Below are 25,700 nucleotides of genomic sequence, written 5' to 3'. Positions count from 1 at the left end.
CTATAAAATGGTCACAAAAAACAGTTGTTAGATGTCCAGGCATCACCTGAAATTTTGATTCCAATTATATAGATAATATCATCATAACTGATGTGTGGCGCATATGCTGATGAAAAGAAATATTGCAACACCAAGGAGTTGAGCGACACAAACGAAAGTTGGAAGGTGTGTTTCTACATTTGAAAGACAATGCCTATTCAAATTTCGTAGCAGTCACATAACAGTGGCGCTGACAGTGTCACTATGAGGATGCAGATTAGGTTTGCTTTAAATACACACTGTCACGGTAGTGAGCATTAGTTACCTTCGCAATTGGATATGGCGAGTTGATGTCAGTCAAAAATGCCTTTAAGGTGATAAAGATGCTATTATCAACAACTCACCGCGTTTGGACAAGGTTATGTAACAGGGCTACAAGAAGCTGGATATTCCTTGTTGCGATACTGTAGAAACGCCTTCTATTTCATAGCAGAATTTCTATAACTATCGTTATGTGTAAGAGGTGGTGGGTAGGAATTACTAACTCAAATCTGTATATCTTTTTGTAGCACAAACACACACACACACACACACACACACACACACACACACACACACACACACACACACACACACACACACACAGAGAGAGAGAGAGAGAGAGAGAGAGAGAGAGAGAGAGTTAGAAATGTTCAGAATGTAACCATATATTACTTTGCGATGTGGATGTAAAATGTGATTCCACATCATTATGATCTATCACGCAAAATGATTCATGGAGCATGTAATTAACTAACGAAGTATTACATACAGTAAGTCTGCTGTTAGTGGCAGAGTAAGCAAAATGGCATAAGGAAGAAAAGGTGTATGTCTACATTAGATTGTTTCCACCTACGATAAGCAAAGAGTTATCATCATTTATTAGTTTGTTTGTTGGTTTCTCTTTTTACAGCCTCACTCCCTCCTTTAGCTGTTGATGTCTCTGATCCTAATATTCTTTGATTAACAACAACAACAGCAGCAGCAGCAGCAACCACCACTCTAACACCACTTTTCATCAATTCCATCTTTAGAAAAACATGTAAAAGACAGGTTACAACAATGAGAAATGTGTAAAAGAGACAAAGCTGACTGTGGAGATGAAAACTTTATGCTGTTTGCAATAGAGTGAGTGCTTAGGAGTAGAACTTTCTTTGATGATTTGCCCAGAGACTTAAAACAGATGAAATATTAGCAAGCCTCTGCTAATACAAACTGGTCATGAGTGAATGCTGCTTGCTGACACTCTTGTACTGTTTACAAGAGAATGTGCCCTAAACAGATACTCATTTGTTCATATTCCCTTCCCTTCACTTCTGCATAAACCAAATTTTTCAGATAAACCGATTTCATTCCACCAACTACACGTCAAACTTTTGCCCCCTTTTGTCCCATTAACTGATCTTGTATATGGCGATGAATGGACACCTGTAGTACCTGTGGATTTATAATAAAATTTTAAAGAGCACAAATGTTTAAATCTGTGTGTCTAAACAAAGACAAAGCAAACCTCTACTTTATCTACTAGATAAAAGAAGAACCAAACACTGGAGTAAAACACGAACACAAATAAAAAGAGAAAAAGCAAATAAGAGTACAAAGCATATTCATTTTAGTGACTGCACTAATCACATTTACTCACCAGCAGAACCTTCCTTCACCAGCTGTCTTTGGAGACCTCTGTCCACATTTGATGCTGTGTGTCTTGTCAAATCTGCAATTTTAGTAATGTGTTAATTTAGATATGAAATTTTAAAATTCTAATGATGTTTAATTTATATACATTGTTTACTACAGGTAAATAAATTTCATGAACATGTTAAAAGAGAGAGTTGAGTCCTCAGTTATTCATTATTTCCTCTTAATAACTACTTACACAGGTAACATGGAGAACTACATCCCAATTTACAATTTACACAGCCTGAAAAAAAAAAAAAAAAAAAATTAGTACACTCTTTTAGAAGTTTCCAATTGACTCAAGATTTACTGTTGCAACAGTGCAGGCAGTTCTGAGGTGTCAGGTATCAACCCATGCTGAAACACCCATATCAGTATGTTGTGTAGCCTCCATGGGTGACAATGCAGGTGCCACAAATGCTTGATTGGAGACAAGTCTGGAGATTGTGTTGGCCAGAGAAGCTGCTGCATGTCTTGCAAAGCATGTTGAGTTTCAAGGGCAGTGTGTGGGCGGGCGAGCATTATTCTATTGGAACAACACATCACATTCCCGTTGCAAGAATAGCAAAAGAACAAGTCTAACAACATTCAGCAAGTACCAATAGCTGGTTAGTATGCCCCCTAGAAACACCAAAGGTGAACGACATTGCACCTTATTGTACCTCAGACCATAAGGCCTAGTGCATCTTGTGCGAATGCATTCTACGAGACAGTGCTCACCAGGTCTACATTGTATGTACAAACAACCACCACTCACTTGAAGGCAGGATGTGCTTTCATCACTGAAGTGCACTGCGCGCTACTCTACACTACTCTATCTTCCAAGTGATCCTCTGACAGCACTAGTCGAGCCGTGCACATCGATGCTGTGGTGTGAATGGAAGACATGCTAGAGGAGTGCATGCCCATAGTCCCACTGCTACTAACTGGTTCGCAACAGTTCATGTCGAGCTATCTGGACTCACATGCTGCCTTAAAATACGATGATCCTGGTGGGCGTATGTGCTGCATGGACGTCCAGAACATCATCACGAAGTGTGAAAATGTTCATGTGACCACAGATACCAGCATTGTCGCACAACTGAAGCAGTACGTCACAGTTGTGTGGTAATTCTCTGGGAGGACCACCCCGACATTCAGAAGGCCACAATTTGAGCCCTTTCAAACTCGCTCAATTGGATCTGTAGGAGGCAAGAGTGCACCTCCATGGCATAGTTTCCTGCTAGCTTCACACGTTTGCTCAACCCTGAGCCTTCTGGCTGTGAGCACTCCCTATTAAGGGATAGACACAGATGGCAATCTGGCTGCTATGCCATTACACTATCTGTTGTGGACGACGATGAAACCATTATCGGTACGTCTGCTATCCCGCAAGTGGCATATGCCATCATCAGATTGAAACCAACATTCTTCTTCCAGGTATACTAATATTATTATTTTTTTCTGGAAGCGTAGTTCCATCCTCTTCTTCCATATTAAACCATCTTGGTACCTGTACATTTCAGGGAAATACAAAAATAGTTGTCACATTACTGATATACAAAACACAATGCTCTTTACATTAGACATGGTTACCTGTGCACTAGTGATGCATTTAGTGTTTCTTGGCAGCCTGGAGGAAAGAGGATGTGACTTTTGTAAATTAATTTTCTAGTACAGCTATTTAAATGTATAGCACTTTTCCATGTTTGTGTCACCATCATAACTTTCTCTACAAGTTGATGTACAGTTCAGACCCTCTGAATATGGCAGACTCTTGTCAGATAGTTTCCTGTATCATCTCCTCCTCCAAGTGCAACCACAGTGAAATACAAGCCCTACTTACACTTCAAACTTAATTGGCTGATTTATGACAATTTCCATGATACTGATTATATATTCAAAATCATAGCCATTTAATATACTGTACAGGGTTTAGTACATAAGACCAGTATTTTAAGTACATGACTCATGCTGTTATGTATTCTGGTAGGGAAGGTCAACCATATTTATGTTGTTTCATAGTTGTGAGGCTGTTCCAACTCAGCAGCAATTTAGGGATGGAAAGTGAGGCAATACTGCAGGTTAAGAATCCCTTTAAGGTTATCTGGAGAAGCTCATGTGGGAGCGTGTAAGAATCAACACTGTATGGAAGAATAAGCTCAGTGAGGCAGCAGTGATACCACTGTCATTGGTTATGGCAAAAAAAGTGGGAATTAAGTAAAAGAGAATGGTCTTTGACAAGTGTAACATGATTCAGTCCGGAGTGGGAAAACTGCTGTAGCACTGATGCCTTTTGAAGAAAGGTTGATGACAATGTCACAGGTCTGTTTGAGTTCTGATGTGTGGGGAAGCTAGGTTCAGTGCGTTTGGTGGGCAGAGGTGGTCACCTGGGCACAGCATAATAGTCATGAGAAGCTGGCTGCAAAATTTTATGGAGGTAATGGTGAAGCAATGGTATCACACAATGAATATATGAGGCTGACAGGTTGTGACTGTGAGTCTGTGTGGCACAGGTTTCAATTTTCAAGTTGGGATGTAGCAATTAGGAATTCCACAGAAAAAATATTTAACTGTGGACAGGTAGCTTATGGACTCTTCAGTAAGGTTGGCTTAGTTTTGTGGGACTAAACTAATAAAGATTGTCTGACAGAATATGTATGGGTGGAGGTAGTTGTGAAAAGAAGGATAATAACTGAATCGCTGGGACCACAATTAACATTGACCAGTACTGTGAGACTCTGAAAAAACTCAAACGGGCAATTCAGAACCAGAGAAGATGAATTTTGAGCCAGGGCATACACATTCACACTCGCCCACACATCGCTCGGCAAACCGTTGCTCTCCTACAATAGTTTCAGTGGAATATAATCACCCACCCACCCTATAATCCTGACTTGGCACCCAGTGACTATCACCTATTCCCTAGGTTAAAAGAACATTTGGCTGGAAAGCAATTCAGCTCCTACGACAAGGTGAAAGAAGAGGTTCATAACTTTCTGAACAGCATGGTGGCGAGCTGGTATGACATGGGTATAAGAAAACTACCTCAGCGTCTACAAAAATGCATCGACAGAAATGGTGACTATGTCAAAAAATAGCTAAATGTTCAAGAAATAAACTGATGTAAACCATTGTAGAAATAAACAGGTCTACGTACTTATAAAAAAAAATGGATTGGTCTCATATTGCTATCTGCCATTTTCTACCGCAGATCTATCAGTGACATTTTCTACCCACTCAAAAGCAACGATGCCTTGGAAAGCACCCATGTCATCTATAAAATTGAGTGTTCTTTGTTTATGTGACCACAAAGCAACCATTCACTAGGAAGATGGGCCACAACCAAACAGTAGCTAAATACTCCCTAGATATCAGCTGAACAGCATGCTGTTCAATATCAAGTAATTTAATTTAATGGGTGCTACATGATCCCCCCCCCCCCCCCCCTCTCTCTCTCTCTCTCTCTCTCTCTCTCTCTCTCTCTCTCTCTCTCCCCCTCCACATGCACAAAAATATCATCCACATCATTACTTGCTACAATGCGCCCAGTCCTGTTTCCATCTCATTCAACCTTCATGGCCACATCAAGACTTCACACTTTCCAGCTCAGATTTCTTGACCCAAAATTAGCCAGCAACCTACTTGGCAGCAATATCTATTGAGAATATATTTAAAATCACAAGCAGCAGTAGTTACAGGTACTCCAGTAAGCCTTATCAGCAAACCCCTTTATACTCTGAACAAGATATTCCCACTTTTGAGCTTAGCAAAGGTGTTGCATCTAGACACAAACTGCACAGTTGGTGATGGCCATAAATATAGCATTATGGTAGGTTCCGATCAGCAGCGGCAGTCTGTAGGGACAGTTTCTGTTACTAACTTATGCAGCACTTAAGCTGCTTTTAGTGCTGCATTTGTGAAATGCTGTTGCAAGATTAATTTTTGTCTAGGTATACCACTAGTTATATGTATTCCACATGCATACATAGAATTATCTTGTGACACTATGAAGGAGGTTCCAATTTGTGGAAAGTTTACCTCCATCAGCATGTACATTGTTTTGTTAACTGCTATGGACAATTTATTGTCTCTACACCACTACTCTATTTGAGCAAGGATTGTATTTGTTCTCGCCTCTTTGGTGATTTTATCCTCAACAGTAAATGTGAGGGGCAATTTGATGTAAATGACCCAAAAAGTGGGTCAAAAAACAACCCTAACATGCATCCCTTATTGGCGATTTTATAACTGCCATATCTGTCGGATGAACTACAGACAGGAAAACATTGTTTTATTTTATGGTCAAGTTCATTATTTCTGTCTTATTTCATGTTTTTCCACTGTTACATTGAAAATGAAAATATACTTATAAATTATACTTATTGACATCAAATTTGCATATTGAGAAAAAGAAAGATTCATGTTCAACCTATTAAATGTAATCAATTACAGAAGTAACTCTGCAACTGTACAGTGTTGAAAGGTTCAAAGGTTTTCAGACAACAACGTTGTTGTAACTTCAAAGTTCTCGTCCGAGACATTAGTCCACTAATACATCAAACTCCATGGCAGTATGAAAACAACCACTCCAATCTACATTTCAAAATGGAAGACGAACTGTCTTTCAGCACATGAACAGAAATTCAACAATGTCCCTAGTGATGTTAAAAAAGTAACTATATCTGTCCACCAATAATCTAATGTACAATGTCTACATTTCCTGATAACAAAGGCAGTTGGTTTATGGCTAAAGTCTGCACAGATCTGTAGCTCTTCAAAATATTTACACTGCTGAAACCTGCCACTGAAAGTATACTTCACAAACTCTTTGCCATATCACCACTAATAGAGTTCATCGCTATCATCTCAGTGTTGGAAGAGGAACCTTGGACTGTGAACAGACATGCATGAATTTGTGGCTTTAAGGGGCTCCGGAACGCCCTATACTTGCAATGTTAAAATAACGCTTATAAATTACATCTTTCCTCACAAAGTATTTGAGGTAGGAAGTTGAACTTTTTACAGATTATTTATTGGAATATGGGCTACAACTTAACACAGGGATTTTACAAAATTTTAGTTCAGTTATTAAAGATGATTTTTTTTCAATTGTAATGAAAATTCACAACATTTTTTTGCAATTTTTTATTTATATATTCAAAAATATACAGTTTTTTGGAAAAAGGCTGTGTTAAATTATGCAGAAGGTACTGTGTAACATTTACTGAAAGTTTGAAACAAATATGTTTGGAAGATCCTTAGAAAACATGTAATTAGTATGAGAAAATAAAAGTTTTGGGAATCGAGCGACAAAGATTGGATTAACTTTTTAGTGCATTCCAGGTCCATAGGATGGATTATCTTCATCCTCTGCAAACTCCTCCTCCAGCTTCCTCTTGTTCCTCCTCCTGTTTACTCTTGCTTGTATTTCTAGACTCTTTACAGCCCTGTCTGCAGCCCGAAGGCGTTCCTTGTCTAAAGCAAGCATCGCTCGTTGTTGTGTTCGTAGATTTTGCTACCATTTTCTTCACTTGCAGTTACTGCAACACTGTTCCAAAAGGTGGTCGTGTATGAACACTTATCACATTTCAGTTGTATTTCACTAGCAAGTCCTACGTGCTTTATTATGGAGAGTTCCAGACCAACTCCACTACAATGAATACATCTTACACAGTTTGAAAAAATTCCTTTGAGAACTGACATATCAAATATTTCATTCACATCCAATTCGCCCATAAAACATTCATAGTTTTCACTCATTGAACCAAGCTTCTTCTGTGAAGTATTTTCTTTCCCACTTTGACTGCTGTGGGCAGGTGTACTTGAGAGGTTAGGTTCACTCACTTGATTATCGTCTTTATTGTTTACAGTAATAACACATACCTTTGGCTTTCCAACATTTCTCCTTTTCTTAAAAGCCTTCAGAGGATTTCTAATAACTTTACTTTTACTCATTATTATACTTCAACAAAACAGAGACTCAAGAAACAGAATTAATTACAAATATTTTCGAGATAACGACAGAGTAAATAAACATGAAACAATCGACAATCACACCAGCGATATATATTGAACCATCACAGGTTAGCCACAACACATACTTTATCTCACATCACTAAAATGTACCTGATGAACACGGACGTTAATAATAACACCATTTGACAGCAGTTTAACAGCGCCACAGTGGGTCACGCCCATGTAGAACACATTTCAAAAAAAATTTAAAAATAGTTGTAGTCTTCGGAATTGAAAAAATTATATATCTATTAAAAGGTAATAGTCTGCAGGTTCAGAAAACGCAAAAAAGTAAAAATTGAACTTTTCATGATTTTGAGCCTTTCTGGAGCCCCTTAACAGCTGCAGCCTAGTTTGAAGATGCAACACAGAGTTTTTTTCAGTGCTTCCTCCACCTGAGCCTGAAACATTTGTCTTCATGTTTTCCATAAGCTTCCCATTTCATCACTAAATCTTTATTTTCTAATAATGAAGCTATTATCCAATGCTTAACTTGGAATAGAGGTACTGTTATATCTGCTGATGTAACATTTCCTGATTTTTGCACGGCAAAACATAAAAAATGATGTGTTTTTGACAGACTTTCAATCTGGTGCATAAATTAAACAGCATATTGTCATAATGAGCAAGCATAAATACAAAAACCATCAAATATTGCACTATAGCTGCACAAACATGTAAACCAAAATGGCACCTGCAAGATCACATACTGCAAATGGCTGACAGAAGAAAACTGAGCATGTGACACGCTGATTTGCACGTTTGTAAAATGAAAGTACCGTATGTGGTGGTTTTCCTACTTATACTAGCATACTATGAAAATATGCAGGTTAACTGAGTGACTGCATCAGCACTGGAACTGTCAGATTTTTCGAAGCCCCTGATACCAATGCAGGGACAAGTCCCATCTCTAGTTCATCTGTCTGCAGTTTGTTCTTCAACTTTGTATTTTAGGAGATGAGTTGTTTTGTAAGAAATGGTCACTCCAATTGTCTGTTACTTTGTTTTAATTCTAAACATCAAATACAGTCATGATAGATACTTTCGTATTAGTTAGAAAATTCTAATACAGCAAAATACAAAGGAATATTGTCTTAATTTTTATCCAATTCAATTTAAATATGGAAATACTTGAAAATTTGTCACAATATCATGACAGAATTTTGTATTTTTATAGAAATAAAGTCAAGTCAAAAAGTTTTCAGTACAATTATTGATATTTTGATAGTTTGTGTAAGCAAATATGTTCTTTTAGATACCTAAAGGGCACTGTTGTCTGCCTGTAGATAGAGCTTTGTGATCTGCAGGGATAGGAAACTGTAACAACTCAGTTCTTGCATACTGGTTTGGCACTCAATGCACATTTCTAAACACTTTTCCCTTCTTTGCAAGATTCTCATACCTGGTAGTTGCTGTGACATTCACTTATGTCTGATGATTCAATGTGAATAGCGTTAAGAGTACTGGTCCTAGTTCATGCATAGCCTTTGGCAAGTTTCTCCATGACCTTCAGAAGGAAATCTCATCTTCTTGTTTTGATATTTGTTACTGCTCTGTAGATTACCCAAGCATTGATGCCTGCTGAATCACTATAAAAAGTATTAACAGGGCACCACTTCTTCCACCATCTTTCAATACTTGCAGGCCATCATGTCAACAGCATCTACTCTTTACTTAGTTTCACTGTAACATGTCACTGTGTCACACTTTGACTTTGTGTCAGTTCCAATGTGTACAGCTGGATGCAAGGATCATATTTTCATTTTTGAAGGTTAGTGTTGTATAGCTCCTCCATAGCTTCCTTCATGCATTCAGGAACTTGCCTTTAATTTCATTTACTACACCAAGCAAGTTTTATCACTTTGTTTTAAGATGTCATGCTAGTGAAACTGAGGTGAAGTAGTGGTCACATTCCTTTCTTTATTTAGGTTTGGATCAAAAAGTTTCTTCATTTTAAATTCAATAAGATGTTCATCACCAGAACGAGTTTCATCATTACCAAATTATGGGAAAGCATTTAGCATATATTTGGAATCTTTATTGAGAGCCATCCAGTATTTTTGCTTATTCTTGTCAAGTTTTAAACCCACAAACTGAGTGAATCAAAATCTGTACCTGAACAAGAACAACCGATCATCGCCACAAATATATGATGAATCCTACTATACAGCTGAGAGGAAGCAAAAACTGGCACTTTTTAGTAACTCCAACTGCGTTGGGCTCAAATCAGATCTGAGGAACCTCATGATTTCACCGAAGTGATTACGTGACATTACAGATTTGTAAAATAATATTACCTGATGCTCTGATCAGCCAGTTCCAATTCTATTCCTTTGGATTCAGTGGCACATGCAAGATAAGGACTGCATCAACTCTTCTAGTGGTAATGACCACTCATCATTTCTCAACATATTACATGCCTCTGTTTCTGTGCATTTTTGAATGTGTTTGAGAGTAAGTTCATGAATAAACGAAATCCAACCACAGAAGAGAAAATCACTGATAACAACTTTACATGTATGGAGGACAATCAGAATTCTCCTGAAGAACATTTACATGCTGCACTTACAGTTTCATATCCACATTGTAGCAGCAGACACAAATAAGGCTATCTACAATGTATGGTAATTGGCAGTGCTTAATTTATTTAGTGGGACAAAAATGGTCCATCAGCAGTTCTAATATTAACGATTTCTACATGAAAGTAGAAGTTTTGGTACAATTTGCTATGAAAATGAACCAAAAAATTGGAGAAAGGTTATCTTCATTTGAAGTCACATCTAGGACATGAGTTCTTTATGCAGAAAGTTGATGGTTATTTTAAAAATGATACGCAAAACCACATCCTTGAGGTAATTCATAAAAAACTAACAAAAAATAAACTGAGACCAGTTACATCATTACACAATATCAGCTACCAATACCAGTAAATGAATGTCCCCAGATTTACATTGTTACACAAAACTGGGGGAAATGTCAAGATTCGCAACATTCTGTAACAACCACCGATTTCATGTTATGTCAAGGGGATTATTTTCTGAATTATTATTTATGTGAAACATTCAAGTCTCCAAATATAACATGTCCAAGTGTCTGGTGGTGATATCAGGCACAAAAACACTGAAGGACAACACAAACTGTCAAAGGTACCTACAATGTCTGTCATCATTGAATCATTAACTGTCTTAAAGAACTGTTGATTAGTCCAGTGAAGAAATGGGATAATCTGTGGTTTTACTTTATTCAACACTTCGGAGTGATCACTATAAGGAGATCTGTGCATTACCTAATGACACAAAATGTGGTAACATAGTCACCACAATGAACTCTCACATACGATATAGTACAGAACAGAATGAGCAACTGTTAACCTGGTTTGTAGGAATTTGTTTTTATTCTACGATGGAAATTTTACATTGTAAAGGGAAAACAACCCTACACTCATAACATTTTTGATCTAGATATTGCAAGATGATAGCAAAATTTAAAGGTGCAAGGTGTATTTGAGCCTTGTGTACTTGCACTGTATACAGTTCATCAGGTAACTTGAAGTATACAACTTACCAGCTGTCACTTTCCCTCTCTCTTTCAGCAAACTGCCTGATCCTCTAATTGCAGATGGACGGAGATCTGCTGATCCTGTGGATTTGTAAAAAAATATTTAGAGCACTGTTGATACCAGACTATACAGGAAGGATTAGAACACAAACAAACATGTGTCTGAACCTAAATTGAAAATCTGAGACAAAAAAGAAAGTCATGTTGTTAAGATGTAATTTTAAATGATGAGCCTTATTTTACTTTCATTACTGTTGGAGGAACATAGAAGGACTTCAAAAAGTAAGTTATACATTATTATAATACACCAATTTTTATTGAATGCTGCACTACACTCCAAAGTGAAACACAGAACCATGACATTATTTCTCAATACAGTCACCAAGTTCCTGTAAACAATGGTCGGAATTTTGTATCAATCATTCAATTCCTTGACAATAGAAATCCACACCTTGGTCACAGAACCATTTGTGAACTGTTGTGTGAATGCTCTCCTCATTGGAAAAACCACCCAGGTTTTCTTTTAGCTTGCCAACAAGATGGAAATTGCAAGGTGCAACATCTGGACATCTCAATTATCATCACTCTCATCTGCGCAGCCTTTGTCAATTGTCGGCACAATTTCATTACGGCCGGAGAGACTGCTGTATTTGGTCCATATATCGCCCAACTTTCACAGTGAATCTGTGTGCAATTTAGATATTTCACCAACAAGAATTTTACTGTCATAGGTATTTAAACTTTGGATTATGTTTCCAGTTTTCACGCTATTTCATTCCCACACAGTGATGTACCTGTTATCCACACAACTGCAGAGCTGTGCCTGCAGGAAACCTGTAATATGTACTCTCTTCTGACAATGCACCCCCCCCCCCCCCCTGCCCCACAATGGTCTTAGCATAGGATGACACGTGTAACTGACTTTTTGAAATCCCTATGTACTTAGAATTATCTTCATAGGCTTCCTTGTTATAGTTATCTTTCTGTAATGCATGTTCCACAAATACAAATCAAAGGAGACTCAGTAAATGAACTACAGTTTAACTATGTCCAATTGGTGGTAGTATGCCTTACTCTACCTTTGTCATATCAGCTCCAAATTAATCATGAAAACCATAGTTTAAACATATTTCATCCACGAAACAGTATCTAAAATGTCTGCCTTTATTGAATCATTCAGTATCTCAAACAGCTGCTGAATAGCCTTATCTTCACTTACAAGTGCATTACTTGACGACACAAAATGTGGTAAGGTAGTCACCACAATGAAGTCTCACATAAAATGTGGTACAGAACTGAATGAGCAACTGTTTTCCTGGTTTGCAGGAATCTGTTTGTATTCTATGAAGGCAATTTTACATTGTATAGGTAAAGCAACCCTACAACCATTAGATTTTAGATTAGATATTGCAAGATGATAGCAAAATTTAAAGGTACGAAATGTATTGAGCCTTGTCTACTTGTACTGTAACTATTACAGTTCACCAGGTAACTTTAAGTATACAATATAAGTATACAACTTACCAGGTGTCACTTTCCCTCTCTCATTCAGCAAATTGTCTGATCCTCTAATTGCAGATGGGTGGAGATCTGCTAATCCTGCGGATTTGCAGAAAATAGTTAGTGCACTGTTGATACTAGACTTTATAGTAAGGATTACAACACACACAAAGGTGTGTCTGAACTTAAAATTAAAAATCTGAGGCAAAAAAGAAAGGAATGTTGTTAAATACATAACTTTAGATCATTCAGTGGATATGATGAACCTTATTTTATTTTCATTACTGCTGGAGGAACGTACAAGGACTTCTAAAAGTAAGTTATGTATCATTAAAGTAGACCAATTTTTACTTAATGCTGCACTACACTCCAAAATGACACACAGATCCATGGCATTATTTTTCAACACGGGTACCAAGTTTCTGTAAATAATGGTTGGAATTTTGTATCAATCATTCACTTCATTGACGATAGAAATCCGCACCTTGGTCACACTTCTTATCTAAAAACTCATCTATTGAGATGGAGGAGTTGTTATTCAGAAATTGTTTTAATTGGTTTTTACATTTGATTGGCTATCTGTCAGACTTTTAATGCTATTTGGTAAATTTGAATTGGGATGGGTTATTAATAACAAATTTCATAAGTGAATATATGTATTGTGAAGGCACTGTGAATATCCCAAGTTCCTTAAATAGATCCCTGCAAGGTGATCTTGGGTGGACTCCAGCTATTATTCTGCTTACATGCATTTGTGCAATGGTTATTTTTTCTTTTAATGATGAACTACCCCAAAATATGATGCCATATGAAAGCAGTGAATGAAAACAGGCATAGTAGGCTAATTTACTGATACATTTATCACCAAAATTATATGTTTCAGCAGATCATCAATGTGATTCTTCCAATTCAATTTCACATCACCCAGAAATTTTGAATATTTTGTCTTGGCAACAGACTTCTGTTCAAAGTCTATAGTTATCAAGGTGTTATGCCATTTACTGTACACAACGGTATATACTGCATTTTTTCAAATTTTAGTGAGAGTCCATTTGCAAAGAACAACCACTTAATGATTTTCTGAAAGACATTATTTACAATTTCTTCAGCTAATTTTTGTTTGTTGGGTTTGATTACTATACTTGTATTACCAGCAAATAGCAGTAGCTTTGCATCCTCGTGAACATAAGAGTGACAAGTCATTAACATATATTAAGAACAGTAAGGCACCCAAGTCTGAACACTGTGGGACACCATTCTTGATACCTCCCCAGTTAGAGGACTCTGCTGATTTCTGCAGCCTATCTGTACTGTTAATTTCAACCTTCTGCATTCTTCCAGTTAAATATGAATTAAACCATTTGTGCACTGTCCTCTCATAGCACAATACTTAAGCTTATCTAGAATAATTTCATGATTCACACAGCAAAATCCTTTGGGAGGTCACTAAAAATCCCAATGAGTGATGTTCTTTTATTCAGAGCATTTAATAGTTGATCAGCGAAAGCACATATACCATTTTCTGTTGAAAAGCCAGTCTGAAAACCAAACTGATATTCTGTAAGTACTTCATTTTTACAAATATAAGAACCTACTTTTGAATACATCACTCTTTCAAGAATGTTGGATAAAGCTGTCAGAAGTGAGATTGGGCAGTAATTGTTAGCATCAGACCTATCCCCTTTTCTATGCAATGGTTTAACAATAGCATATTCCAGTCTACCTGGAAAAATGCCCTGCTTCAGTGAGCTACTACACGAGTGGCTGAGAATCCTATGTACCGGGTTGGGAACACTCTTTTAGTACTGTCTTGGAAATGATATCAATTCCATACAAGCTTTACCTTTTGAGTGAATTTATTATTTTCCTAATTTCAGTAGGAAAGGTGGGTTGAATTTCAGTTTTATCAAATTGATAGGTATCGCCTCTTTCATACACAACCTTGACATTTCTAATGATCAGCTTGGTCCTATTTTCTCCACAACACTTCAAAATGATTATTAAAAATATTTTCTAGTTCTGCCTTAACTTTTCATTGAGTTTAACAACGAAAATAATCAATTTGTGACAGTATAATGTAAGTGGCTAAATAAAAAATCTACTCATCAAGCAGTGGCAGGAGAACACGCACTTGAAAAAAAAAAAGTTTTACTTCCACAAGCTTTTGGAGCCAGTGGCTCCTTCTTCCAACAGAAAGGGAAAGGATCTCGATAGGTTAATGAAAGGGGTAGAGTTCGGAAAAGTCACCCAGAACCCCAGGTCAGGGAAGTCTTACCAGTTAGTATGAGAAGGAGAAACCGATAGTTGGAGACTGCACCAGACAAGATTTGAAAACCTGAGAGCTTAAAGGTGGGACACAGCATAATATGCAAGACAGACACTACTGCTAAAACATTGTGCACAAGTTAATAAGAGTGAAAAGCTAAGTGCATTGTATGCAACAGAGGTGGGATGGGCATGGCGAAAAATAGACAGGTCCGAAAATGAAAGACGTAGAAAAGTAAAACGGAGTGAAGAATGGAGTAGTTATTGTGAAGAAATACTGAGACAGAAGAAATTAATGTAAATGAAGGTAAGGTAGGTGGCGAGAACCAAGGACATGTAGTTCCCACCTGCAGAGTTGTGAGAAACTGGTGTCTGGGGAAAGAATCCAGATGGTGTGTGTAGTGAAACAGGCACTGAGGTAAAGACTGCCATGTTGTAGAGCATGCTGTGCAAGAGGATGTTGTGTGTTGCCAGTATACATATGTCCGTTCCCCCTTACTGATAACATGGTGCTAGTCACACCAATATAAGAGGCCGACCAGTGTTCACATTAACACTGGTATATGATGCGTGTCATTTCACAGGTGGCTCTCCCTTTAATAGTACATGTTTTACCAGTTACAGGGCTGGTAAAGGTGGTGGTAGTGGGGTGCATAGGCAAAGTCTCGCAGCGGGGAAGGTCACAGGGTTAGGAGTACTAATACCTGTGCTCGTAGACACGTTTTTACGAAGTTGCCTACAATAATTTGTTTAGGATTCACTACACTGCAGGGCCTTCTCACGATCATCTTTTGCCGATTTATTTGCAAATTTGACAGCTATTTTCTTTTCTGCCCTCCACTTACCTTGTTTATAGGTAATTCTTTCACATTTGTGTGTTTGATTTGTGCCAAACTACTCTGATCAACTTTTACTTCTATCTCCTAGATTACTTTATTTGTCAAGCAAAGTAGTTTACATTTTCTCCCATGACTTTCTCTTTTGATTGCACAGTTTTTAAAATGTTCTCTCTTTTGACAACTTTTCTTATCGACTTTTTCTTTCTTCATATCATATAGCCCATTTTGCTGGTGAGAAATTCGAGTTCGTACAAATTTATCTGATTTTTCTGGATTTTTTCCTTGCTATTCTTCCATTTTCCTATCCTTTTCCACACTCTGCTTCACTTTTTTGCCACTCCCACCATTTGTGAAACTCCGAACTGTCCTCTCTTGCCATATGTATGCCATCATGTATTACATCCATTCGTTGAGAAAACATGCTTTTGCACTATCAAAACTATGGTCCCACATTCTGTATCTTGAAACCAGCTCATCCATTGGAGTTACTTCCCAGGGCCTGACACAGAGTCCCTGTTTCTGGGTGTAATCTTATTCTACATCAGGCTTTTTTACAGTTTCAAATATAGCCACCTCTTGCACTTACTGTGACCTGTACGCCTAATATGCCAATTTCCCCTCCACCCTATTTCTCTCCTCCTACAAAATCCTGCAGTTATCTGCCCCTCATGTTGCCTTGGATGGTATCTCCTAAGTCAACTTCAAACTGTAACAACATGCTGGACTTTGCCTCAAAAAGCTATCCCACCTTCTAAACTACCTCAACAGTGGTGTTTCCCTTCCTGTCCCTCTGCAGCTCCCTTAAACAACCACACCATCAACCATCACTCCTCTAGTACAAACCGAACTTGACCAACCTCCTCAACATCCCACAGCCTTCACTACTGCCCACCAGACCAATAACAACTCATGAGCACAAGAACCAGTCACAACAATACAGTGTTCCCAACCTCTAGTCTAACACACTCTCCCCTCCTGAATTATCTATATTATCACAGGGTCTCTCACTTTCAGCCCTAAACCCGCATTTTGGTGAAGGTCCTTCTTTCCTTCACACATAATGTGAACTGGAAATAAATCTTTGCAACCCAATCCCAAAACTTTCCAACAGTGAACCTGACATAGAACCCTGCCTTGAACAGTTGCTTGTCACCACTGATGCCACATCCCTCTTTACCAACAGCCTCCACATAAATGGTCTGTCTGCAGCTTAACGTTTCCTCAGTCAGCGCCAATCTGATTCCAAACCTATGACATCCTTCCTGCTCACTTTAACCAACTTTATACTTACCAACAACTACTTCACCTCTGATGTGCAGACATACAAACAGATCAGGGCGTACAGCCGTGGTAAACAGGTGGCTCCTTCTTATGCTAACCTTCTCGTGGGTTGCTTGAAGTAGGCTTTACTGGGATCTGAAAGCCTTCAGTCCCTGGTTTGGTTTAGATACATTGATGGCCTCTTTGCCTTATGGACTTATGGTGAGGCTGTCCTGTTTAAATTTCTGGAATCTCTAAATACCTTCTCCCAATTAAATTTCACATGGTCCTATTTCAAATCCCATGCCACTTTCCTTGATGTCGATCTCATCCTCAACGAAGGTCACCTACACACTTCTGTCCACATTAAACCTACTAACAAACAACAGTACTTACATTCTGACAGTTGGCACCCTTTCCATGTCAAATGTTGCCGCCCATACAGCCTTGGCATTCAAGGCAAACATATTCGTTCAGACGCAGACTCTTTACAGCAATATATCACCATTCTCACCTCCGTCTTAACTGGACACAATTGCCCCACCAGCATAGTTTGAAAACAGATTTCCTTGGCCATCACATCCAATACAGATACTGCTGATTCCTCCAAAACCGACTTCGGAGCACACCAATTGTCACACAGTATTATCCTGGTCTTGAATGTATTAACTAGCTACTTCAACAAGACTATGACTTCCTACAATCACTCCCTGAAATGAGATCCATTCTGTCTGAGATTTTGCCCACCACACCTAGAACAGCTTTCCATTGCCCTCCCTGTCTCCACAATATCCTTGACAGACCCAATGCTCCTTCTGTACCCATCTCCCTACCTGTGGCTCCTACCCTTGTGACTGTCCCTGCTGCAGCACTACAACACATCTTTGGTTCCCGCCATCCATCTTTCATTTATGTTAATTTTTTCCATCTCAGTATTTCTTCACAGTAACTACTCCTTTCTTCACTCCATTTTAGATTTCAACACCTTTCATTTTCTGACCTGTCTATTTTTCACCATTCCCCTCCCAACTCTGTTACATACAATGCACTTACCTTTTCATTCTTAACTCGTGCACAATTTTTTAGCAGTAATCTCCGTCTTGCATATTATCCTGTCTTCCACCTTTAGGATCCCAGATTTTCAATTCTTGTCCGGTGCAGTCCCCAACAATCAGTCTTTCCTTCTCATCCCATCCAATAAAGTCTCCTCTTATCTGGGGTACTGTGGGCGGCTTTTCCAACTCTACCCACTTTCCTAAACCTCTCCAGATCCTTTTCCTTCACCCATATTCCTTCCCCTTCAACTCTTCTGCTGACAGAAGGAGCCACTGGCTCTGAAAGCTCATGTAAGTAAAACCTTTTTTATTATATATATAAAAACAAAGATGATGTGACTTACCATACGAAAGCGCTGGCAGGTCGATAGAAACACAAACAAACACATACATACAAAATTCTAGCTTTCGCAACCAATGGTCGCTTCATCAGGAAAGAGGGAAGGAGAGAGAAAGACGAAAGGATGTGGGTTTTAAGGGAGAGGGTACGGAGTCATTCTAATCCCGGGACTGGAAAGACTTACCTTAGGGGGAAAAAAGGACAGGTATACACTCGCGCGCACACACACACACACACATATCCATCCGCACATACACAGACACAAGCAGACATTTGTAAAGGCAAAGAGTTTGGGCAGAGATGTCAGTCGAGGCGGAAGTGAAGAGGCAAAGATGTTGTTGAAAGACAGGTGAGGTATGAGCGGCGGAACCTTGAAATTAGCGGAGGTTGAGGCCTGGCGGATAACGACAAGAGAGGATATACTGAAGGGCAAGTTCCCATCTCCGGAGTTCTGACAGGTTGGTGTTAGTGGGAAGTATCCAGATAACCCGGACGGTGTAACACTGTGCCAAGATGTGCTGGCCGTGCAACAAGGCATGTTTAGCCACAGGGTGATCATCATTACCAACAAACAATGTCTGCCTGTGTCCATTCATGCGAATGGACAGTTTGTTGCTGGTCATTCCCACATAGAAAGCTTCACAGTGTAGGCAGGTCAGTTGGTAAATCACGTGGGTGCTTTCACACGTGGCTCTGCCTTTGATCGTGTACACCTTCCGGGTTACAGGACTGGAGTAGGTGGTGGTGGGAGGGTGCATTGGACAGGTTTTACACCGGGGGCGGTTACAAGGGTAGGAGCCAGAGGGTAAGGAAGGTGGTTTGGGGATTTCATAGGGATGAACTAAGAGGTTACGAAGGTTAGGTGGACGGCGGAAAGACACTCTTGGTGGAGTGGGGAGGATTTCATGAAGGATGGATCTCATGTCAGGGCAGGATTTGAGGAAGTCGTGTCCCTGCTGGAGAGCCACATTCAGAGTCTGATCCAGTCCCGGAAAGTATCCTATCACAGTGGGGCACTTTTGTGGTTCTTCTGTGGGAGGTTCTGGGTTTGAGGGGATGAAGAAGTGGCTCTGGTTATTTGCTTCTGTACCAGGTCGGGAGGGTAGTTGCGGGATGTGAAAGCTGCTTTCAGGTTGTTGGTGTAATGGTTCAGGGATTCCGGACTGGAGCAGATTTGTTTGCCATGAAGACCTAGGCTGTAGGGAAGGGACCGTTTGATGTTGGTGGGTTTGATGTGGACGGACGTGTGAAGCTGGCCATTGGACAGATGGAGGTCAACGTCAAGGAAAGTGGCATGGGATTTGGTGTAGGACCAGGTGAATCTGATAGAACCAAAGGAGTTGAGGTTGGAGAGGAAATTCTGGAGTTCTTCTTCACTGTGAGTCCAGATCATGAAGATGTCATCAATAAATCTGTACCAAACTTTGGGTTGGCAGGCCTGGGTAACCAAGAAGTCTTCCTGTAAGCGACCCATGAATAGGTTGGCGTACGAGGGGGCCATCCTGGTAACCCCCCATTGTAGCTGGTTACCAAGCCCCCACAGAACGTATCTCTGCCTACGTAGATCAACACCTTCAACCCATTACATGCAGTCTCCCATCCTTTACCAAAGACACCAACCACTTTCTCGAACGCCTGGAATCCTATTACCCCCAGAAACCATCCCTGTAACCATTGATGCCACTTCCTTATACACAAATATTCCGCATGTCCAGGGCCTCGCTGCGATGGAGCACTTCCTTTCACGCCGATCACCTGCCACCCTACCTAAAACCTCTTTCCTCATTACCTTACCCAGCTTCATCCTGACATACAACTTCTTCACTTTTGAAGGCCAGACATACCAACAATTAAAGGGAACAGCCATGGGTACCAGGCATTGTTTTTGTATTGTCTGCCAGGTCATGTCTAGAGACGAGGAAAGTGTAATATGTGTTGCTGCATTATTAATACTTGAAGGTTCATGCAAACACAATACACAACATCATTGTCATTCTTCTTCTTCTTCTTCTTCTTCGCGGATGGATCACTTAGGACCATGCGTAATCAACATTTGTTGGCCTTCCTTTTCGCCCAGTATTCCTTCATAAACAACGAATGGGCTAGCTTTCGTTGCGTAGACCATGTATGTCGGTTAGTTTTTCTCTCTTCTTCCTCAAAACCCCGCGTGTTTGTGATTTTTCTGATTTCATTTCTATCATGTAGATTTGGAGACCCTAATTCTCTCAGGTCTTTTTCTGTCTGTTTGTACCAGTTCGGTCTTTTAGTTTTGTTCTTTAAAAATGTATGGATTTTGTGTGTTAACCTGTTTGAGTCCATTCTTTCTAAGTGCCCCATGAATTGGATTCTTCTCATGCGCATTGTGTCTGTTATTTTGGAGATATTTTTATATATTTCTGCATTGGGTTTTGGATAATGTACCCCATCTTTAGTTCTTGGTCCTAGGATTTTCCTCATTATCTTACGTTCTTTCACTTCTAATTCCTCTTTTAGTGTTCTGTGTTGAAGGTTTACTGTCTCAGATGCGTAGAGAGCTTCGGGTCTAATTACTGTTGTATAGTGTCGTATTTTGCAGTTCCACGAGAGACTCTTTTTGTTGTAAATGTTTTTTGTTAACTGAAACGCCGTCTCCATTTTCTAGACTCTTGATCTGTCAGATTTCTTTTCATTACAATTTTCTGCAATCCATTCACCTAAATATTTAAATTCTTTTACTCGAGAGATGTAGTTATTACCATTTTTGAGATCAGAAGGTGCATCTTTGACGTCAGTCATAAATTTTGTTTTTTCAAATGAAATTTGTAATCCTATTTTAGCTGCCTGTTCTTGTAATAATTCTAGCGGTTTCTGTGCATCGGTAATGTCTTGTGCGATCAGTGCCATGTCATCAGCAAATGCTAACAGTCTAATTCTATGCCCTTATGTCTTGGTCCCAGTCTGTGTGCTGGTGCACCTGCATTTTTCCATTCTCTAACAACTTTTTCAAGAGTACAATTGAAGAGCACTGGGGACAGTACATCCCCTTGTTGTACTCCTATGTCTATTTCAAATTCTGTGCTCAATTCTCCCATAAATTTTACTTTGGATTTGGTCTCCGTGAGTGTTTCTTTTATGATGTTTGTTGTCTTTTGATCTAGTCCAAATTCTGCTAATACTTCAAAAAGGGATTCTCGGTCTATACTGTCATATGCTTTTTTAAAGTCGACAAACGTGATGACATAACTTTTGTTTGAAGTACTATGTAAATATTTCATTGAGTTTTTCAAGTTAAGGATTTGTTCTACGCAAGATCGACCTTTTCTGAACCCACCTTGGTATTCGCCTAGTTTTGAATCCAGCTGAGGTTCTGTGCGGTTTAGTAGGGTTTTAGACAGAATTTTGTATGTTATTGACAATAAAGAGATTCCACGATAGTTGTTGGGGTCTGTTTTACTTCCTTTTTTGTACAGAGGATGTATGATTGCAGTCTTCCAATCTGTGGGGATTTTTTCAGTTTTCCAGATTTCATGTGTAATTTCTTTGAGTTTTGCAATAAGATTTTCTCCTGCATTTTTCCATAATTCTGCGATGATTTGGTATCCTGATGCTTTGTTATTTTTCAGTGACTGAATTATCTCTTTAATCTCTTGTAAACTTGGTGGCTTTGAGTCTGGGTTTCGTTGTGTATGATGGAACTCAAATTTTTCTGCAGGCTTTTCACAATTCAGTAATTTAGAAAAGTATTTTGCAAGAATTTCACAGTTTTCGGTGTTGGTATGAGCAATTTCCCCATGGTCATTTTTGAACTGGAGTGATGGAGGAGAGTACTTTGTTAATTTTTGTTTGAATACTCTGTAGAAATTTCGGGAATTGTTTTTCTTGAAATCATTTTCTATGTCTTGCAATCTTTTGTCTTCGTGTTGTTTATGGACTGTACGTATTGCTTTTGTGACTGTTTTCCTGGTATCTTTGAGATCTTCCAGGGTCTTTTGATTTTTGTTGCACAACCAATTTTGCCACACCTGTTGTCTGAGATTTATCAGTTGGTCACACTCATCTGTCCACCATGGGTGTTTACGTGTTCTTGTTTGCGGTGCTACAGTTTCAGCTGCATTTAAAAGTCCTGCTTGCAGTTGTTGCCAATTTTGTGGTTTTAAATTTTGCATTTCTTTTGTAAATTGTTCATTGCCATTTATCTTTTGTACATCATATTTACGGTGTGGAGATTTCTTAGTGAATTTTCATTGCCATTCATTATTTTTTTATTTATTTATTGTGACTTGTGACCTGAAGGCCGTAAGCATCTATCAGTGTTCCGTACTTTAACAGAATAAGGTTGCATTTATCAAAGAATTTCGTAATTGGTTTTAAAACTACATTATTATCTTATGGATGGTTTGTATAGTAGTTGGTAATATAGTTGGCAATATATGTAGTTTGTATAAAAGTTGGTAACATTAGTTTTAAGAAATCTATTTGTTTGGTTGCATACAATCATCATCTTTGGTGAGCGAAAACACACCATAGAACAACTGGTGGGAAAAGCTTGCTTCACATGGGAACTGAGTGTGTAAGAGAGCTCTATAATGAAATTTTCTCTCTGCAGCGGAGTGTGTACTGATATGAAACTTCCTGGTTTTCTGGAAAATATGGCACCACCGTTATTTAGAAAAAGATAGAAATGTTAGGAAAGCAATTACAACCAGACATCTTGTTAGTCTTAGTTTTTTGTCAACGGGAGATGAATTTCACAGCCATGAGTATACATTTCACATCTGGAAGCACGCTAGGAGAATCCACCTTATTTTGTCTTCTATGCAGTCTTTCTCAGTATTCTACCAAATGTAGCAGCAGTTTTCTGCAGAGCATCTAGTTTTATTGCTGTTCTTTTACTACTTTCTTCATATATTCCACAAGCAGCTGCCAGCCTGGTACAACAATGACAGCTTGACACTCTACTGCCATGTCCACTGCACCTCTTCTCCCCCCCCCCCCCCCACCCCCCACCCCCCCACCCACTCCCCAGAAAAATTTCATACAGCAAGAGAAAATAAAACACTAACAACTCTATAAAACAGATCACACAATGCGACATATAAGCATACATTTTCACCGTGCAGTGGTGACATGCAGTAGCTGGATTGAAACATTTCCTTTGATCTGTACCAACACTGCTATAGATAGACGTTCGTGTTTCAGAAGATGTTTCCAAACTGTGTCCACATCAAGTAGCTGAAAACACGTTTCAAGCTTAGTATCTATGTGGCCTGAAGTCTTGTCGACCAAAATAAACTGCCATTGGCTACAGAAGGAAAACACGCACCATCATGTTAGATTCCGACACTTTTCACTGTACTTCACAGTTTTCGGTTTAATACACCATGTTCATCAGTTTTTGCTTTTTTCTGAATACTGTGCTGGTAGCATTGTTAAATTTTGACAATGAACAATCTAAGAGAAAGTAAATTCATAAATTGTTGGTTGAGTTGAGACACCTGGGAGTAACAAAATACTAAATACCATGCTGGTACCACCATTAAATTTGAACAACAAACCATTCAAGAGAAAGTAAATTCATAAATTGCTAGTCGAGTTGACACATCGAAGGTAATCTGCTATCCAAGTTGTAACGTAACAACATTACAAACATGTACGTTTGTGATGTATCCTATTCTTGTTTATCTATATTCTAAGTGAATGTTTTTTGTGTGACTACACATAGTCTATTTTGTGTGTTATTATTTGTATTCCTCGCATCTGGATACACAATGTATGTGCTGTAACAGAAATATTGAGAAAGTTGTTATGAAAAAACCATATCTATATTACGTATTAACTGTAATTCTGTACAAACTGATCATTCCCTTATTAGAAAATGCCACTACATTTCGAATGTCTATTTATAAACATGGATACTCTGCAAATCACATTTAAGTGCCTGGCAGAGGGTTCATCTAACCACCTTCACAATTCTCTATTATTCCAATCTCGAATAGCGTGCGGAAAGAACGAACACCTACATCTTTCAGTACGATCTTTGATTTCCCTTATTTTATTGTGGTGATCATTCCTCCCTATTTAGGTCGGTGTTAACAAAATATTTTCACATTCAAAGGAGAAAGTTGGTGATTGGAATTTCGTGAGAATATTCCGTCACAACAAAATATGCCTTTCTTTAAATGATGTCCAGCCTAAATCTGGTATCATTTCTTTGACACTCTCTCCCATATTTCCCGATAATACAAAATGTGCTGCCCTTCTTTGAACTTTTTCGATGTACTCTGTCAGTCCTATCTGGTAAGGATCCGACACTGTGCAGTAGTATTCTATAAGAGGACGGATAAGTATAGTGTAGGCAGTCCCCTTAGTAGATCTGTTACATTTTCTAACCGTCCTGCCAATAAAACACAGTCTTTGGTTAGCCTTCCCCACAATATTTCATGTGTGTTCCTTCCAATTTAAGTTGTTCATGATTGTAATACTTAGGTATTTAGTTGAACTTATAGCTTTTAGATTAGACTGATTTATCATGTAACCGAAGTTTAACAAATTCCTTTTAGCACTCATGTGGATGACACACTTTTCATTATTTAGGGTCAACTGCCAATTTTCACACCATTCAGATATCTTTTCTAAATCGTTTTGAAATTTGTGTTTCATCTTCTAATGACTTTACTAGTCGATAAACAATAGCGTGATCTACAAACAACCTAAGACGGCTACTCATATTGTCTCCCAAATCGTTTATATAGATAACGAACAGCAAAGGGCCTATAACACTACCTCGGGGAATGCCAGAAATCACTTCTGTTTTACTCGATGACTTTCCATCAATTACTACGAACTGTGACCTCTCTGACAGGAAATCACAAATCCAGTCACATAACTGAGATGATATTCCATAAGCACGCAATTTCACTACAAGCCGCTTGTGTGGTACAGTGTTAAAAGCCTTCCGGAAATCCAGAAATATGGAATCGATCTGAAATCCCTTGTCAATAGCACTCAACACTTCACGTAAGTAAAGAGCGACTTCTGTTTCACAGGAACGATGTTTTCTAAACCCATGTTGACTGTGTGTCAATACAGTTTTCTACGAGGTAATTCATAATGTTTGAACACAATATATGCTCCAAAATCATGCTGCATATTGATGTTAACGACGTGGGTCTGTAATGTAGTGGACTACTCCTACTACATTTCTTGAATATT

General features: G+C 38.8%; 1 protein-coding gene and 1 long non-coding RNA gene across 7 annotated transcripts in view; one reads left to right on the top strand and one right to left on the bottom strand.

The window, feature by feature from the left end:
• Positions 1-25,700, bottom strand: part of LOC126471137 (delta(14)-sterol reductase LBR-like) — an 887,948-nt gene that overhangs the window by 556,638 nt on the left and 305,610 nt on the right. For 2 of the 3 annotated variants that reach the window (XM_050099228.1, XM_050099230.1), the window contains 3 exons: positions 12,775-12,849; positions 11,257-11,331; positions 1,661-1,732 (listed from right to left, as the gene is read on the bottom strand). The exons of the other annotated variant lie outside the window; for it this stretch is intronic. In XM_050099228.1, the coding sequence (XP_049955185.1) occupies positions 1,661-1,732; positions 11,257-11,331; positions 12,775-12,849 (222 nt within the window). The remainder of the gene's footprint in view (positions 1-1,660; positions 1,733-11,256; positions 11,332-12,774; positions 12,850-25,700) is intronic. 3 annotated transcript variants of the gene reach the window in all.
• LOC126471143 (uncharacterized) overlaps positions 1-25,700 on the top strand; it is a 611,803-nt gene that overhangs the window by 567,217 nt on the left and 18,886 nt on the right. The gene's annotated exons all lie outside the window — the stretch shown is intronic.

Source organism: Schistocerca serialis, chromosome 3, assembly GCF_023864345.2.
Source record: "Schistocerca serialis cubense isolate TAMUIC-IGC-003099 chromosome 3, iqSchSeri2.2, whole genome shotgun sequence".
Classification (NCBI taxonomy): Eukaryota; Metazoa; Arthropoda; class Insecta; order Orthoptera; family Acrididae; genus Schistocerca; species Schistocerca serialis.
The sequence above is the reverse complement of the archived record's forward strand: the minus strand, read 5'-3'. Positions and strand labels throughout refer to the sequence as shown.